The 17,109-nt window shown below is 43.5% G+C and overlaps 1 protein-coding gene and 1 long non-coding RNA gene across 2 annotated transcripts; one reads left to right on the forward strand and one right to left on the reverse strand.

Annotated features, from left to right (window-relative positions):
* Positions 1 to 1,693: 1,693 nt before the first annotated feature.
* Positions 1,694 to 10,273, reverse strand: LOC129516411 (uncharacterized). The gene is made up of 4 exons (XR_008665762.1): positions 9,673 to 10,273; positions 6,257 to 6,427; positions 2,889 to 3,007; positions 1,694 to 1,904 (listed from the first exon to the last, which is right to left on the reverse strand). It is a non-coding gene; the product is annotated as an uncharacterized LOC129516411 (long non-coding RNA).
* A 151-nt stretch (positions 10,274 to 10,424) lies between these two features.
* On the forward strand, positions 10,425 to 17,109 carry CLN5 (CLN5 intracellular trafficking protein). Its single transcript, XM_055335748.1, has 4 exons — positions 10,425 to 10,606; positions 12,296 to 12,461; positions 13,373 to 13,598; positions 16,596 to 17,109. Exons 1-4 carry the CDS (start codon positions 10,458 to 10,460, stop codon positions 17,105 to 17,107), a joined length of 1,053 nt encoding a protein of 350 aa, XP_055191723.1. The 5' UTR covers positions 10,425 to 10,457; the 3' UTR covers positions 17,108 to 17,109.

Genomic DNA, 17,109 nt, shown 5'->3' on the forward strand with positions numbered 1-17,109 from the left:
CAGACACACCTGAGGAGCCCTGGTGCCGGTGAGCGTGTATGTTTTGGGGATCCCCAGAGCCACACGCAAGTTCAGGGATCACTGGAAGAACTTATGGGACTCAGCACAGAGTCATACTCATGGTCAAGGTTTATTACAGTGAAAGGATCTAGGATAGGATCAAGTAGAGGACTAGCCACTGGCAGAGTCTGGATGCTTCTGACGTCCCCTCTCACCAGTCAGGAGACACTGAGGTGTGCCCCTCTCTCCAGGAGTAAGGAGTAAAAAATTCACTAATGTGTGTACACTGTTTCTGCCCTGGAAGAGACTTAGCATCCAAGGTTTTTAATAGTGTCTGGTCAGGTAGGTCTCCTCTGCCCAGCAATGAACATAACCCCAAACTCAAAGAAGGAAAGCAGGTGTTGGGCACAACTGTCTGCTGAACAATTCCATCCACAAAGCCTCAGCAGAACGAACTATTTTTCTCAGTCGGTTAAGTGCCCAGCTCCCAGATGCCAGCCAAGGGTGAACCTCATGAATAGGCCGTAATAATAACAGCAGCTTGAGGCCTGCTCTATTCTCATTTCTGCACGTTTCCCATCCTGAAATGCTTTCCTTTCCTATTTGTGCGGTTTTGTAAGAAAAACTGGACTTCACACCCACCCCAGGAATCCTGTCTGCTCTGTAGCACTCAAGCTTTACAAGCCATGTGTTCTATCACAGTATGGGCAGCCCCAGAGGGCTTAAAAAGTTGTCACAGACCAACGGGCAGCAATGATTTTAACCCAGGCACTGAAAATAGGAATATGTGACTTTAAAGGGAATTTTTATATATTTTATAAGAATTTTACTCAGAAGCCTTTATCTACAAAAGATATCACGGTTGGATAAGTTCCCCTACAGCCTACAGTCTTAAGGCCTGTAATCACTTAGGTAGAGGAACCTCTTTGGAGGAAATGGTGGGCATTCATTATCAATGAATTTATATCAAGGGCTTAATATGCCAGAGGATGTTCCTGGTGCAGGTGATAAAGCAGTCAACAAAACAGACAAACACCTCTTACGGTCAGGAGCTTATAATCCAGAACGAATAGAGAGAGAAGCAAAATAAGTAAATAGGACAAGGAAAGTGCTCTGTGCCTATTCTGGGCCAGCAGTGCTTCCCTGGTTCCTCCCCTGGTGGGAATGTGAACCTTTCATAAGTGGAACTCATAGTTTCCAGTTCTTCTTGGGCTGTAACATAACCTGTGACAACAAAAGACTTGCGGCGTTACAGAAATACAGCCTCCTTGTCTATTCTGGCAGGACTTCCCTGCACAGAGCAAAGCTATAGAGACCTGAAGGTAGGGGGCACAGTCACAATCAGATATGCTGCTTTTCCTTCCAGCAGAGGTATGCACCTGTACACATGTGCATGGGTTTAGTCTCTTCTCAACCGATATGAAATCTACCTGCAATGTGACAGGTTTTTATCACTCAGTGAGATTGTTGGATTCTCCCTCTCTTCCCCTACCCTATATTAAAAAAAAAAAAAGTATAGGGATAGTTCATAGCAAGTGAAACACTGCAAAACAGATCAGTGTTCCACAGGTTACTCTGGTTCCTCCTAAACCCTGAGTGCCTGGCAGCTGACAGCTGTAGAGCACATCAAAAGAATGTATGATACACAGTAACTTCCAAAAGTGTATGGCCTTATCTGATTCATAAAGAAGAGAATACCTTCAGAGAAGTCATGACAATTAGTTTAGTCATCTTGTTCAATGTAACAGCAGACATCAACATTCAGATGTCACCATCTCACTTCTCCCTGCTTTCTGTTGTCATTACTATCAAAGACAAGTCAACCTACCCAGTTACCGCTGGTGTCCTTACAGGAGCAAATCTGGAGATTCAGCAAAGAGCCATCAGAACAGCCCAACATTGATCTGTTTGAAACAGGGCATGAGTATCATTTCTGACTTTAAAAAAATGCAAGATAGAAATGAAGGCGAACTTGTCTAGAAACCTTGTATTTCTGAATAATTCAGTGATGGTTATTTAATCTTTGAGTCAGGATCACACTGAAAGTACCTATCAGTAAGTGATAAAGTGTGTAAAAGGAGCTAATATTTTTATTTGAACCATTTCTTCTAAATATCGTAACTACAGTATCACTTTTTAAATCCATTCTAAAGCCTCCCTGCCATCTTTCCCATTCCTCCATGTGGCTCATGCAGAGCGGCCCCATCAGGGCCATTCTGTTGGCAGCATGCTGGCAGGGCCTCCCCTCCCTGCAGCCATGTGCGCAGCCAGGCTTTTGTACGGCAGTGGCCCCGTTAGCATCATCAAACCTATCAGAAGAGAAGATACTGGGCAGAAGAAAATGTTTCTTAGACAATAGCACAATTGTGAAGGGAGTTAAAATGGTCAGCTTGCATTGGCCTCTCAAATGCTGCAGTATTTGGAACAAAAGCCCATAGACACTGTGCACGAAGAAATCTGTTCCAACAAGAAGCTTCATTTAAATATTCACTTAGTAAAAGAAATGAAGGCTGTGTGTACTAGGATCAATAGGAAATAATTAAAGCAAGGATAATTTGATCCATACAGCTGAATGATATCAAAAGAATGGCTATGTTGAAATTTTTTTCTTACAGAGTAGGCCAGTGTATTTCGAAAGAATACATTTTCCCTATGATTTAAAGCCATCTGGTCTCCTCACCTTAAAGAACCATCCCTTACCATGTCCACTCCCACCCCACCCAGTACCAAATATGGCAGCCCCAAAATGAAAGATCATTTGTTGAGCTACCAGAAGAGCAGTCACATTTATATTCATTTGGAGGAAGGAAAATGGGAAAGTACTGTAGAACCTGCTTGGCCAGGGGTAAGCTTTTCATCCTTTTCTCCCCCTCCAACTACATTATTACCCTGACATACTGTGACCTCACAAGCAGGAAGGTGTTAGCTGCCAGCACATGGGAAATGCAACTTGAAAGAGTCCTTTACAGAACTGTTGACAGGGCAGTTCTGGGCCACTCAAAACCACCTACAAAGAGAGGAAACCCAGGATTATTTGAGGCAGCTGACAAGAAGAACCTATGAACAATTAACTCTTAAGCAAAGAATTGAGGCAGGTGAGAGCAATAACATATGATTAGGCTGGAAAAATAACATTTAAGTCTTCTGGGGTTGACAGTGATTTTATTAATTCATTAACTTCATTCTAAAAAGTCAGAATAGCAAACTATTTGTCAAGGTTGCTTAGAGATTCTCTTGTAAAAAGTTGGTGCCGAATGCTAAAACACAAACCTAATCCTTAGGGAATTAACACAGCTTCCATGGAGCCCTTGTAGCAAGTGGATTTTACAGAGAGGATTTCTATTTAGCAAATAATAATAATAATAAACATTTTGCATCAACATTAAAATTTTGAAGACACACAAGTGGGATACCTGGCATGATAATTTTTGCTAAATATTTCAAGTGTGGTACAAAGTAGAAATACATTTTTTTAAAGAGCATTTGAGATAACTTCATTCCTCCTGAAAACAAAATTGTATCTTTAGGTATTAGAATGAACGATGTTTTTAAAATCACTGTAATTTTTGGGATGCCTGGGTGGCTCAGCAGTTTAGCGTCTGCCTTCAGCCCAGGGTGTGATTCTGGAGTCCCGGGATTGAGTCTCACATCAGGCTCCCTGCATGGAGCCTGTTCCTGTCTCTGCCTCTCTCTCTTAGTCTCTCATGAATAAATAAAATCTTTAAAAATAAATAAATAAAATAAAATCACAGTAATTTTTTTTATTGATTTACAAGTAACACCATTTTAGATGTGAAAACTAATTTTCACATCAGACCTCAAGGAAAATAATCTTTACAAAGCTGTCTCAGGTCATACTGATTAGCAGTGAAAGAAAGAAAAAAAGAATAAATCTATAAGACACCAGCAGCTCAAATAAAATTAATCTTCCTTATTGCCCCCACCACATGTTTCATAAATAGGTATTTAAATCTATGTTGTATACATAGTGTGTAGTAAGTCTCCAAAAATGGTGCCCAAGATCCATGCCTCCTGGTATTCGTTCCCTTCTGAAGACTCCTCTCTTTGAATCTAATCTCCCTCTTGATCAATGGAATATGGCATGGGTGACAGTGAGGGACATCTGTGGCTAGAGCATAAGCCTGGGTCTCTTGGAATGTTGCTCTGAGGGATGTCAGCTCTCATGTGAGAAGATCAAACAAAAAAAAAAAAAAAGAGAGAGAGAGAGAGAGAGAGAAGCTCAAACACCCTGGGGTTATAAGGAAGCCCAAGATTGCCAAATGGAATGGCCAGATGGCTGCGCAGCCGCCTCTCAGCTGTTTCAGCCAACCCCAGCTCAGGCACCAGAGACTGAAGTGAAGACACCATGGCGGTGTCTTTCAGGCCAGTCATGTCTTCAGATGTCTGCAGCTCCAGCCACCAGGCAGCTGCCAGAGAGATCTCAAGCAAAGCTCAAGCTAAACCTGGTCAACCAAGAGAACCGGGAAAGATAAGTTATTGTTGAAGACACTAAATTTTGGTGGTGCTTGTTACACACCAATTGATATCCGGAATACTTTATATGTAAAATAGCAGTAAGCTATTCAGTAAGCTGTTCAGACGGACATGTATGTATCCAGAGCAACACACTCCTTAACTAAAACAATGATTTTTGATTCTCACAGTGGGACATCTCCAGACTGCCTCCAAAGATTTCAAGAATATTATGAATGTTTACAAATCTTAAAATAGGGGCGTCTGGGTGACTCAGACAGTTAAGCAACCGATTCTTGATTTTGGCTCACGTCATGATCTCAAGGTATTGAGATCGAGCCCTGCATCTGGCTCATGGTCGGGAGGAGTCTGCTTGAGATTCTCTCTCTCCCTCTGCCCTTCCCCTGGCTCTTACGTGTCTGGGTGTGTGCATACCCACACAAGAGAGACAGAGACAGACAGAAGGAAGAAAAGGAAAGAAAAAAAAGAAAAGAAAAAATAAAAAAGCAAAGCAAAGCAAAGCAAAGAAAAAAGAAAGGGAAAGGAAAAGACAGACAGGCATGGATCTGGGTGGCTTAGTCAGTTAAGCATCTGCCTTCGGCTCAGGTCATGATCCCAAGGTCCTGGGATGGAGTCCCTCATGAGGAGGGAACCTGTTTCTCCCTCTCCTCCCTGCTCAGGCTCTCTCTCATTATCTCTCTGTTTCTCTCTCTCAAATAAATAAATAAAATCTTTTTAAAAAATTGTTCTTTAAAAAAGAAAATCTTAAAAAAAAATCTTAAAACTGATTTTAACTGTTTAAACAAACTAGGGATGCCTGGATGGCTCAGCAGTTGAGCATCTGCCTTCAGCTCAGGTTCTGATCCCAGGTTCTGGGATCAAGTCCCGTATTGGGCTCCCTGCATGGAGCCTGCTTCTCTCTCTGCCTGTGTCTCTCACATGAATGAATGAATGAATGAATAAATAAATAAATAAATAAATAAATAAATAAATAAATAAATAAAATCTTTTTAAAAAATGTTTAAACAAACTAAAACTGTTTAGTTTGAAAAAGATAAACATACAGCATAAAGTTCCTTTTGCAGGGATCTAAGACAATTATACTTGTAAATCAATCATTTACTTGTAAAGGTGGAGTCACCTATCTATAAAGTGAAAAGGTCCAGAAACAGGTAACCCTCCACTGTGATTTCCAGAGTCTTAAGGCCTCAAAATGTGGGCTGCATGCCACCTGTCACCTGACAGCTGAATGACAATCTGCGTTGTAACAAGATCTCCAGGTGATTCACATACCTATCAAACCTAGAGACACACTTTTGTAGAACAGTGGTTCCCAAACTGGTCTGTATATGAAATCATCTGGGAATCCTAAGAATTCCAAAATTCAGGCCATAGGGACACAGGCACTGGTGGTTTTAAAGACCACCAGGTGTTTCCAGGTGCAGCCAAGTGTGGGAACCAGTGGTCATTCTGGGCGGAGTTCTGGTTCTCAAACTTGGCTCCTCAGTGGAAGACCCTGTGGAGCATCAAAAACATTAATACCTGCTTCGGCCCCCAGAAAGTCTGATGCCACTAGTCTCAGATGTGACCCAGGCACTGAGACTTTTTTAAAGGCTTTCCAAATGACTCTCATGTGCAGCAAAGTTTGAGAACCATGATGTAGAGCCTGCCACAGGCTCCAAAGTGGTAGCTAAGTCTGTGCCACTCTTTCTGGAAAGGGCTTTAAAGGCAGTGAACATGAATTAAAATGAACAGTTGGTCTCACAGCTTTCAGCTAACTCACCAGTATAATGACAGCCTCAAGCTTGCTGGAGCACAGGTCTGCCAAATCTTGTATGTCCCCATGGGCTCTCCTGGCACTTCCCTCCAGCACATGTCCCTTCTCTTCTGCTGGGCTCTCTTTCAAGTGATTAACCATGTACATCTGCTTAGCATTAGGAGCAAATAGCTTCACCTTCAAAAATAGAAATAAAAACAAATGATGTCATTGGCTCTATGAAAATAATCAAGCAAATCAATCTCGAGCCTAAATCAGGAAGGAAAGTCAGAAAACCACTAAGTAATTCTGTATGCCTTCAGGGCCGACACCAATTACAAATAGCAGTCCCAAAGGAAGAAATTGCAGGAGACTTCTGGGGGGGGGGGGGATAAAAAGCTATAAATCAGCTTCTAGAAAGAAAGTAGAACAGAAAGAGGTTGGTTTCCAAATACATACACATATCTATCTGCCCACACACATAGTAATATACATGTATGTATGTGTATATATTACATATATATGTAGTCCCTGAACAACACAACTCCTGTGCGATCAAAAATTCATGTGTAACTTTGACTACCCCAAAACTTAACTACCAATAGCCTACTGTTGACTTAAAGCCTCACTGATAACATGAATGGTTGACTAACACATTTTATATGTTGTATTAAATACTGCACTCTTGTAATAAAGTTAGCTAGGAGAAAAAAAATGTTAAGAAAAACATAAGAGAAAATATGTTTGTAGTACTGTATTAATTTTTTAAAATTCTGCATAAAAGTGGACCTGGACCCACACACTTTTATGTAGAGTTGGCCCATGTTGTTCAAGGGTCCACTGTACATGCTTTATAAAGAGATGGAAGAGAGGATCCGATTTTATAGATAGGAACATAAAACCATGAGCGAATTGATTCAATCTATCTTTAAAGTCTTTCTAAAGCAGGGATCCTTATGCCTGCCTGCATATCAGAATCACTTGGAGAGGCTGAGGCCCAGTTACATGGGAATCTGAAACACTAGCTTGGGCACTGGTAGGTCTTAAACACTAGCTTGGGCACTGGTAGGTCTTAAAATCTCCTGAGGTGACCCCATCATTTGTCATGTTTGGCAAGCACTGATCTAAAGCAAGTGGGAAATAACACTCACAAACTCTGAATTAAAATCTCAGGGGTTTTAATGCCAAGAACTCAAAGCACACCATTTGGAAACTCTTACTTGACCCACTTCCATGCATCAAACCCAACCAAGCTCTGGATTATCACTCCTAGCCTATCATCAGAAATAGTTCCTCTTTCCCCAGCCACTGGATCCTGCAGGGGAAGTGATGTGGGAGCTATGAGGATTTGAAGGCAAGAAAGGAAACTCAGGGTAGGCACCTGTATACTGGGGCCCCTGGTGTCATATCTTCTTCACTGACTTCTACCCCACTCCAAAACTTGCAGGCCCACTATTCCAGGAACTGAACAAGGCTGGTTTGAGTGAAATGTCCCTTGACTCTCTGAGAAGGCATCATTAGGATTACAAAGCATATGATCATAATTTAGCCTCCTGTTATTAAACTTTGTATTTGATTAAAAGATACATTAATATTCTAAACATTCTCTCTTCCTTGTATTTTTGGTTTTACAAAACTAATAACTTCTATCCGTGGAATAGATCTCTCTATGGGAGAGATTCTAAGTACATATATATCCCATTATTAGTAAAAAGAAAAAAGCGAAGAACATTCTGAAGGGCAAGAAAGATGCAAAGAAAAAAAAAAGTGGATTCCTTTTTAAACTAGTAATTCTGGAAACAGATTGGCTTGCAGTTGCTCTGTGAAATTAACTGCATCCACCTATTAATTTCAGATGGCAGTGAAGATGAAAATTTAAATTTCACCTACATTCTACTCTACCCCAGAATCCTATACCTTTATTTTTCCCTTTGTGTGAGGAGATGCCATACAATTCCACTGGTGGGCAACAGTTCAGTGGTTGATAAACATGATTTTATCAGGCTATAGTAAAGTTCTGAGTGTTCTTAAGCTAACTGAACAAGGACCCAAGAGAAACCAATTGGATTAAAATTCAATCTATTTTTTGATGATGGATCTTCAAGATTTAAAAACCAAGAGCTAGAGAGAAGGCAGTATAATGAGGGATCAGGCAACAATAGTCTATAGGCATCTTTAGCCTGGGGTGCTTGGGATCATGGCCAAAAGGAACAGAAGGCAGAACCAGACCAGAGCAGATGGGGGCTACTGAGAGGCCAAGTTAGGGCTAATGAGGCACCGCTCTCTCACTATTAGAGCTCCTTGCACACGGAATGAAGAGACTGCAGTACCAAGAGAGGAGATCCCCACCCCAGTGCATGGTCAACATGAGCGCGCTTTGTAGTTCTGGGATGTCCTGAGTAGGATGGGAAGCTCCACTGTGGCCGTCAAGCATATGGTCCCATTATTTGTAAATTGTTACTTTGGAGAGCTGTTTCAGGGTCAAGCCAGGTATGAGTATCTGCCCACTAGGAATCCTGTGGGTACCCTTCAAATTGAGCATTACATTTTAGCTGTCATGGCTAGAATGTGCCGTCCCTCCCTACCCCCTCTTGTGTGGATCCTTGGAGAGGTCGGTTTAGCCTTGGCGATTCTGAACTGGCCATGGTATGGAGAGCTGGGATCGCAACCACCTCACCACTTAGCCAAGAGGGTGTTAAAATGGTGCTCTGCCTGAACGTGCACGGAATTCCTCAACCCGCTGCAGAAAGTGGGCACAGGTGGGGGCGGGAGGGAGAGCCAATTCCCATCAGCCCGCACAAGGCCTGGTGGGCCTGAGGCAGCCAATGCGGCCCCTCCCCCACCCCCTAGCATGGGTCAAGCGCTCACCTACGGCCACCACAGCCACCTCACTGGTTAATCACTATATGCTTACACATACTATGACGGCGCAGCCCCGGTGGCGCAGCGGTTTAGCGCCGCCTGCAGCCCAGGGCGAGATCCTGGAGACCCAGGATCGAGTCCCACGTCAGGCTCCCTGCGTGGAGCCTGCTTCTCCCTCTGCCTGTGTCTCTGCCTCTCTCTCTCTCTCCCTGCAGCTCTGTGAATAAATAAATAAAATCTTAAAAACAAATACTATGACGGTCCACAAGTGCTGCGGATGAAGTGAAGGCAAGTTGCTCTCCTGTAAAGCAAGTGCCTGTAACTCAGAACGCTTTTAATGAACTGTTTATGGACGTATTTCTTTTTTTTTTATTTTTATTTATTTATGATAGTCACAGAGAGAGAGAGAGAGAGGCAGAGAGAGAAGCAGGCTCCATGCACCGGGAGCCCGACGTGGGATTCGATCCCGGGTCTCCAGGATCGCGCCCTGGGCCAAAGGCAGGCGCCAAACCGCTGCGCCACCCAGGGATCCCTATGGACGTATTTCTGACGAAAAGAACGGCAAGCCACGAACATCTCACCAGAAGCAGGGCGGTTGACCCCAATGCTTTCCTGAGGTGGATGAAGGGTCAAGGAAGGGTGACGTAGAATCTTCTCCCGCAGTGAAGCGGCAGCTTCCAACAAGGAAGGACATCCGGGTGCAAGGGGCGGCCTGGATTAAATAGCGTTGAGAGCAGTACCGCGGGCTCTCTATTGCGTTGGCCATTGGCTAGGTCGGGTGAGGACCGGTCACGCCTCCATCACCGTCCTTCTTCCTCACGGCACCACCTCAAATAGTCTTTCCCTCAAATGTTTCCTGTCACCTAGTCTGGACCCTGCGTGGCGGGGTGAAGAGTTCCGTGCTGCGCTAGAGATTCCAAAAGAGGGGCCCAAAGCTGGATTTTTTGTTGTTGGTGGTGGTTTGGTTTTGGTGTGGGTGGTGGCTGTTGAGCGGGGGTCAGGAAACAGCCCTACCGCAGCGCTGATCCTTCAACCGAGACGCGGGGCCAGAACTCCGCACCTAGAGTCCGTTTCAAAAAAATAAAAAAGGAGGCCCCGAGGCCCGGCTGGAGTGGTCCGCGGACGCTTCCCGGTCGGCAGTCCGAGAGCCACCACCGGGCGCGCCGCTGCGCACCGCAGGGCTCCTCCGCTCCCTCCCGCTCAGGAAGGCGCGCGGCCCCGGCCGCGGAAAGGGCGGGACCCGCCGCCCCAGAGGCGCGGGGCCCGGGGTTGGCGCAGCGCGGGGGCGTGGCTCTGCGCATGCTCAGCTCGCGGGTCCTCCGCGTCGCCGGGCTCGGGAGGCGCCGGAAGCACCGGGAGCCGCCGCATGGCGCGGGCGGGGAGCGCCGACCCGGGGGTCGGGGGCCATTGGGCCGCGGGGCCGGGGTGCGCGCCTTGGCGCTGGGCCCTGGCGCTGCTGTGGCTGGCGACGGCCGCGGGCGGCCCCTCCCGGCGCCAGTGGCCCGTGCCCTACAAGTGAGTGCGCGCGCGCGGGCGGGCGGGGCGGGCGGAGGACCGCGCTGAGGGCGCCCGCGCTCCGGCTGCCGGCCGCGCTCCGCCCTGCGGCCTTTCTTCCCCTCAGGACCCTTGCGCCGGTGTCTAGGTGACCGAGGCTCAGGACAGCCCCGAGCCCTGGAAGAAACGGGGAGTAATGTCATTTGATTGAGTGACTCAGACTCAAGTGACCGACGGTCAGAGAAGTCGGAGGAGACTTTGTGGCGTTTATCACTGACATCGCGCGTGTCGTTAGTTACCGCGAGCACATACCCGGCGGCACAGTTTACAGCATGACAGACTCGCCGGGGTTTTCTGGGACTCTTCTGGTTTTAGCCCTAAAAGTCACGCGTCCTGGGGAGATCCCCCGCCCCCTTTGACGCGGGCCCAGCGGGAAGGTTGGTGACCTCGTTTCTTCCCCCCCCCCCACCCTCCCACCCCCGTTTCCAGTCTGGGTGTAGGATGTGGCCATAGGGGAACAGAGGGGGCACCTGGTGGCTCAGCGGTTGAGCGTCTGCCTCCGGCTCAGGGCGTGATCCTGGGGTCCTGGGATCGAGTCCCGCATCCGGCTCCCTGCATGGAGCCTGCTTCTCCCTTTGCCTGTGTCTCTTCCTCTTTCTCTGTGTCTCTCATGACTAAATAAATTAAATCTTTTTTTTTTTAAATAAGGTTTGTTTTGTAGCAAATTCTGTCATACCAGATCTGCTACTTAGGCTTGCTCTGGGGCTCATTCCTCACCAGTTAGAGTGCAGGGGTTGTGGTTCGTGCTGCATCAGTGCAAAATGACAGTGCCTCCCTCCCTCTCCCACCTCAAAGCCTGAACTCCTTATTTAGAGCCTTATTTACTTACCTATTATAATACTTCGTGTTTTCTCTACTTTGTGTCCTGACCTTCAGAATAAGCCAGGTCTTCATCTCTTTCTTTGCCCTCCTTATCCTCATCCATTCCACGTCAAGTATTAGTGATTTCTCCCATAGGACTCCATTTCTTTAGCACTTACCACACTACACTTCATTTCTTGTTTAATGTATTCCCAGCCCCCACCCAAATGTTCTTGAGGAAGGGAACATCATTTTATTTTTATTTTCCTCCTTCTTTAAGTAGTGTCCTACACATAGCAGAGCGTTAATAAATATTGGCTGAAGGATCATTGGTTAATTTCATTATTTAAAATTTATTTTAAAGATTTCATTGGCTTCATTAAACGATTCATGAATTGGGCCACATGGCATCTAGCAAATAGAGGGGCACTCCTGTTGGTTAATTCTTAAGAAAATAGAAATGTGTTCTATTTAATAATCTTAACATACGGATTGTTTAGGAAATTAAATATCACTTGAAAAATACTCTGTTATTGAGTAAATGTTTGTCTACTAAATAAGATCTGATCTATCAGAATTTTAAGATATGGCCTCTGTCTTTAAGATTTTCACAGTGGGAGCAGGGAACAGGGAAGCATGCATTTATCAAAGTGCTTTTAATGTATCATTTGCTGTTAAAGACATCATTGGAGTTCACAGGATTACAAAATGTAATACTATTGGGCTAAACTTTGAAGGTTTTCTCTGAAAATGTTATTGACTGTGATAATAAAATCTGGATTCTAAAATGTGCAAGAAGAACCAAACTCCTATTAGAATCTAAGTTAGTGCTTTCTTTTTCTTTATTAGGCGCTTTTCCTTCCGTCCAGAACCAGATCCTTATTGTCAAGCTAAATACACATTTTGTCCAACTGGCTCACCTATCCCAGTTATGAAAGGTGATGATGTCATTGAAGTCTTCCGGTTACAAACCCCAGTATGGGAATTTAAATATGGGAACCTCCTGGGACACTTGGTAAGGCTGCGGTTTTGATCTTACAACTTTGGTTAATTAAATGACTTATTAAGTGGAGTTGAGGAAATAATCACTGTTCTAAGGGCTGATTTAAGAACATGTTTAATTGGTGTTCTTGGCATATTTAAAATGAGTAGTCAGTGGGGTACCTGGGTAACTCGGTTGGTTAAGCATCCGACTCCTAGTTTTGGCTCAGGTCATGATCTCAGAGTCGTGAGATCCAGCCTGTCATCAGCTCCATGCTGGGGTCAGAGTCTGCTTGAGAGTCTCTCCATCTCCTTCCCCCTCTGCCCTGCACCCTCCTCATGAGGGCATGTGCATGCACTTGCAAGCTTGCATACACACACTCTCTCTCAAATGAAATCTTTAAAATGAGTAGTCAAAAAAGTACTACCATGTTTTGTAATCCTGACAATAACAAATGCAGTTGCTTTAATCCCTTTTAATATTCTGAATCCGTACCCAGCTCCTGAAAAGTAGGAAAGGAGGAGGCCCGGAGGAATGGGCAAGACAGGCGGGAAACACTTCACTTCCAGTCCGTGCTGTACACACTTTTCCTGGGTTAGCTTCCCATTTAAGCCTCTCATCACCCTGTGAAATATATAGACTTCCTGAGACTGTGGTATGGTACTTCTCGAACCCATTCTAAATTGTAAGGAAATTAAAAGCACATCCATATAGCAAACATCCTTACTATCTGAGATAAGCAGCAGTGGTCAAAATCAGAGTGGATGAGGGCCTAGAATTTGAAGAACCCCAAAGTGGACACAAGAATAGCAACATGGAAGTGGAATAGCTGAGCACTCGATCTACTTGATATACAGTTGTGGTATATTACATTTTCTCCCATTTGGTTCCTGGGCCAGTGGTTACTTCACAGATGCTTTTGTACATGTATGATCTTTACACAGAAAATTATGCATGATGCCATTGGATTCAAGAGTACTTTAACTGGCAAGAACTACACAATGGAATGGTATGAACTTTTCCAACTTGGAAACTGTACATTTCCCCATCTCCGACCTGAAATGAATGCCCCTTTCTGGTGCAATCAAGGCGCTGCCTGTTTTTTTGAAGGGATTGATGATATCCACTGGAAGGAAAATGGGACTTTAGTTCTGGTAGCAACCATATCAGGTAAGTTTCAAAAATATGGCAGTATTTGACAATTGTATCAGTATCCAAATGAAAAAAATTACTTTCATTGAGGCATTTCAGTCATGTTCTTCTCTTTTTAATTTTTTTTTAATTTTTGTTTATTTATGATAGAGAGAGAGAGGCGGAGACACAGGCAGAGGGAGAAACAGGCTCCATGCACCGGGAGCCTGCTTCTCCCGGGTCTCCAGGATCGTGGGATTCGATCCCGGGTCTCCAGGATCGTGCCCTGGGCCAAAGGCAGGCGCCAAACCGCTGCGCCACCCAGGGATCCCTGTTCTTCTCTTTAGAAGTCATTTTACAAAATGTACTTATGGAAGCAATAGCTTTTGACCCAAACTATTGCTCATGCCAAGTGTCACCTGTAGGTGATGAGTAGTATATCTCCTCTCTTTGATGGCAAAAAATGAATAAAATAATAAAATGTTTTCTGCAATTAAATTGGAGTTGCTAAATAAAATAGTGGAAGAAAATCCACAAAATGCCTGATAAAACAATTGATTAAAGGTCCTGTTACCTCAATCTGGAAAAAGACTTTTAGTGATGATACCATGTTTTTGTCAAGGAATAATAATAGCTACCGCTCATGGAGACTTACTCTGGGCCCAGCAGAGGTTCCGAGTGCTTTATCTGTATCATATGATTTATTATCACGACCACCCTCTGAAATAGTTATTGTTATCCCTCCCCCTATTTTACAGATGGGGAAACTGAAGCCCCAAGTGGTTAGTCACACAGCTGATAAGTAGGACTCCAACACTGGCAGTGAAGCCCTCTTGACCATTTTCTTAACTGCTTCACTAAATTGCTTCCCAAAACATACACAATCTTAAGGATTTAAGGCTCCTTGAGCAAATGAAATATTTTATCTCTTGAGATTTTCTGTTCTTTTGGATGTATTAAAAAGTTGCTGAAACCCTTGGAATGTTGCTGCATGTATTGCATTGTTGGGTAGTGATGAAAGGAGTTTTATCAGAAACTGGCACATGACCTTCGGTGACATTTTACTTTATTGACTCATTTCTTCATGTATAGAACAGGGACAAGGCTGCCATTACATCCTAGAGATACAAGCTTACCCATATGATTTATAGAGTTCTGTGTTATGATTGTTGTTCTCCAAGAAAGTGGAAATATCTGGAATGAAAGCCCTGTTTGTGATAAGAATTCTGTAAATCACAGGACTTGAGGACGTTATGATGCTTTCTTTCCATTTGGGTAGCTCTTTACATAGCATTTTGGAGCATGTTATCGCACAGTTCAGTGAGGAGGATAAAACACTCTTCTTCCTTTCATAAGCAAGGAATCAAGTGTCAACCAGGTAGCATCACTTACCAGTCTCTTCAAGTCTCAGATCCTGTTGTAGAATCAGGAATAGAAGAGTGACTTAAATGTCACCTGGCGATCTTCTAACTATACACCATGCTGTTAGCTGATCTCCCTTCCTACTTTCTAATCCATGTGCCCCAAATCATCCCAACGGTATCAAAGTTTATTTTTCTTCTAACAGTGTTAGTACTCTCAGCGTTAATACTCTTTATTTTTTCATTCAGGCCAGTTCTCATTTCTCCTTGTCCACCTATCTCATTATCTGAAAATACTTTTCTGCCATCAGTTGTACAATACAAACAAGTGATCACTATTTTATGTAAAATAGTTTGTAATATGCTAGTACTTAAATCTTTCAAGTTACCAATCTGCTTTGTGATTAATCCTGTCCATTTTCTCATGTTACAGAGTAGTATTTTGAAGTATCCTTATCTCTTAATTATAGCAGTGATTTTTTAAAGTTGAAGAACACTAAGAACAGTGCCCCCAGTTCTAAAAAAACAGGCTTTATATTCACAATTTTAATTCCATAAGATTGATAAAAGCAGCCTTTGTATAGGACATGAAGTACTAATTTCATGGACTCAAGTTGGAGCACTTAAAGGTTCACACACAGTGACAAGGTGAAACGTTGGGACCAAGCTCTATTAGATATTGTAAATGCCCCGATGAGGTTGTAGCCATGCAGCGTAGGGTATTTTGTTAACATTTGGAGAGATTCCTCTGTCTGGTATAAGATGATAGAGTGTGAGAGCCGTCAGAATCTGTATAGTCCACAAATGTGGCCAAAAGCATTTCCAGTTTAGTTGCTTCACCGGAAGAATTTGTATAGTTGGTGGGAAGGCTATAAGCAGAATCCGACAGCTCAAAGTATAGGGAGAAAAGGGAGGTAACAAATACTCAAGTTGGAGAGGGTAGTGTAAGTACTTCTCTTGTAACGTTAGCAGGCGAGCCCTCTAGAGGAGCTCTTCCCCTGGCTGCCATTCATACTGTTTGCATACCGAACTTTGTGACAGAAAATCTCTGCATCCTCCTTCCACCATTCTTAACACTGCCTTTGCTCCATTCACTTTTACATAGTTTTTCCCTTATTTTCTTTCTTTTGCCTCTGAATCCAAGATTTGTTGAGTGGGGTAAAGAAAGAGGGCTTCTGCATGTGTGTAACTTTTCTTTTCTTTTCTTTTCTTTTTTTTTTTTTTTAAAGATTTTATTCATGAGAGACACACACGGGGTAGGGGGAGGCAGAGACACAGGCAGAGGGAGAAGCAGGCTCCCACCAGGGAGCCTGACGTAGGACTTGATTCCAGGACTCCAGGATCACGCCCTGGGCAGAAGGCGGCGCTAAACCGCCGAGCCACCCAGGCTGCCACTTTTGATTATAGCTTAAATGATTACAGAATTGGTATGTAGGACTGTATATACCTACGATATCTAACGTTTACAATTCAGAAATACCTTGTGCCTTGAAAAGTAGAATGGCTGAGCTTGAATTCCTATTGTGAGATGCAGGATTGGAACTATTATAAATAACTAGATAAATAATAATAAAAACTATTATTTATTCATGGTCTTAATCAGGTTAGAACATTTTATGTGAAACTATTATGATTTGCTTTGGTGTTCACATAGGTAATTTTTTTTTTAACCTAGGAAACACATTTAACCAAATGGCAAAGTGGGTAAAGCGGGACAACGAAACAGGAATTTATTACGAGACGTGGACTGTGCAAGCCAGCCCAACAAAGGGGGCGGAGACATGGTTTGAATCCTATGATTGTTCTAAATTCGTGTTAAGGACATATAAGAAGTTGGCTGAACTTGGAGCAGAGTTCAAGAAGATAGAAACCAACTATACAAGAATATTTCTTTACAGTGGAGAACCTACCTACTTGGGAAATGAAACCTCTATTTTTGGGCCGACAGGAAATAAGACTCTTGCTTTAGCCATAAAAAGATTTTATTACCCCTTCAAACCACATTTATCAACTAAAGAATTTCTGCTCAGTATCTTGCAAATTTTTGATGCAGTGATTATACACAGAGAGTTTTATTTGTTTTATAATTTTGAATATTGGTTTTTACCTATGAAATTTCCTTTTATTAAAATAACATATGAAGAAATCCCTTTACCTAAAAGAAATGAAACACTTTCTGGTCTATAACA

This window comes from Nyctereutes procyonoides, unplaced genomic scaffold (assembly GCF_905146905.1).
Source record: "Nyctereutes procyonoides isolate TBG_1078 unplaced genomic scaffold, NYPRO_anot_genome, whole genome shotgun sequence".
Classification (NCBI taxonomy): Eukaryota; Metazoa; Chordata; class Mammalia; order Carnivora; family Canidae; genus Nyctereutes; species Nyctereutes procyonoides.

Bases quoted from the DNA above. Each gene is read 5' to 3' on its own strand.
- CLN5 (XM_055335748.1), top strand. From the start codon at position 10,458: ATGGCGCGGGCGGGGAGCGCCGACCCGGGGGTCGGGGGCCATTGGGCC. The intron at 12,462-13,372 runs GTAAGGCTGCGG...ATCTTTACACAG, and splicing joins GGAACCTCCTGGGACACTTG to AAAATTATGCATGATGCCAT. The intron at 13,599-16,595 runs GTAAGTTTCAAA...TTTTTAACCTAG, and splicing joins TCTGGTAGCAACCATATCAG to GAAACACATTTAACCAAATG.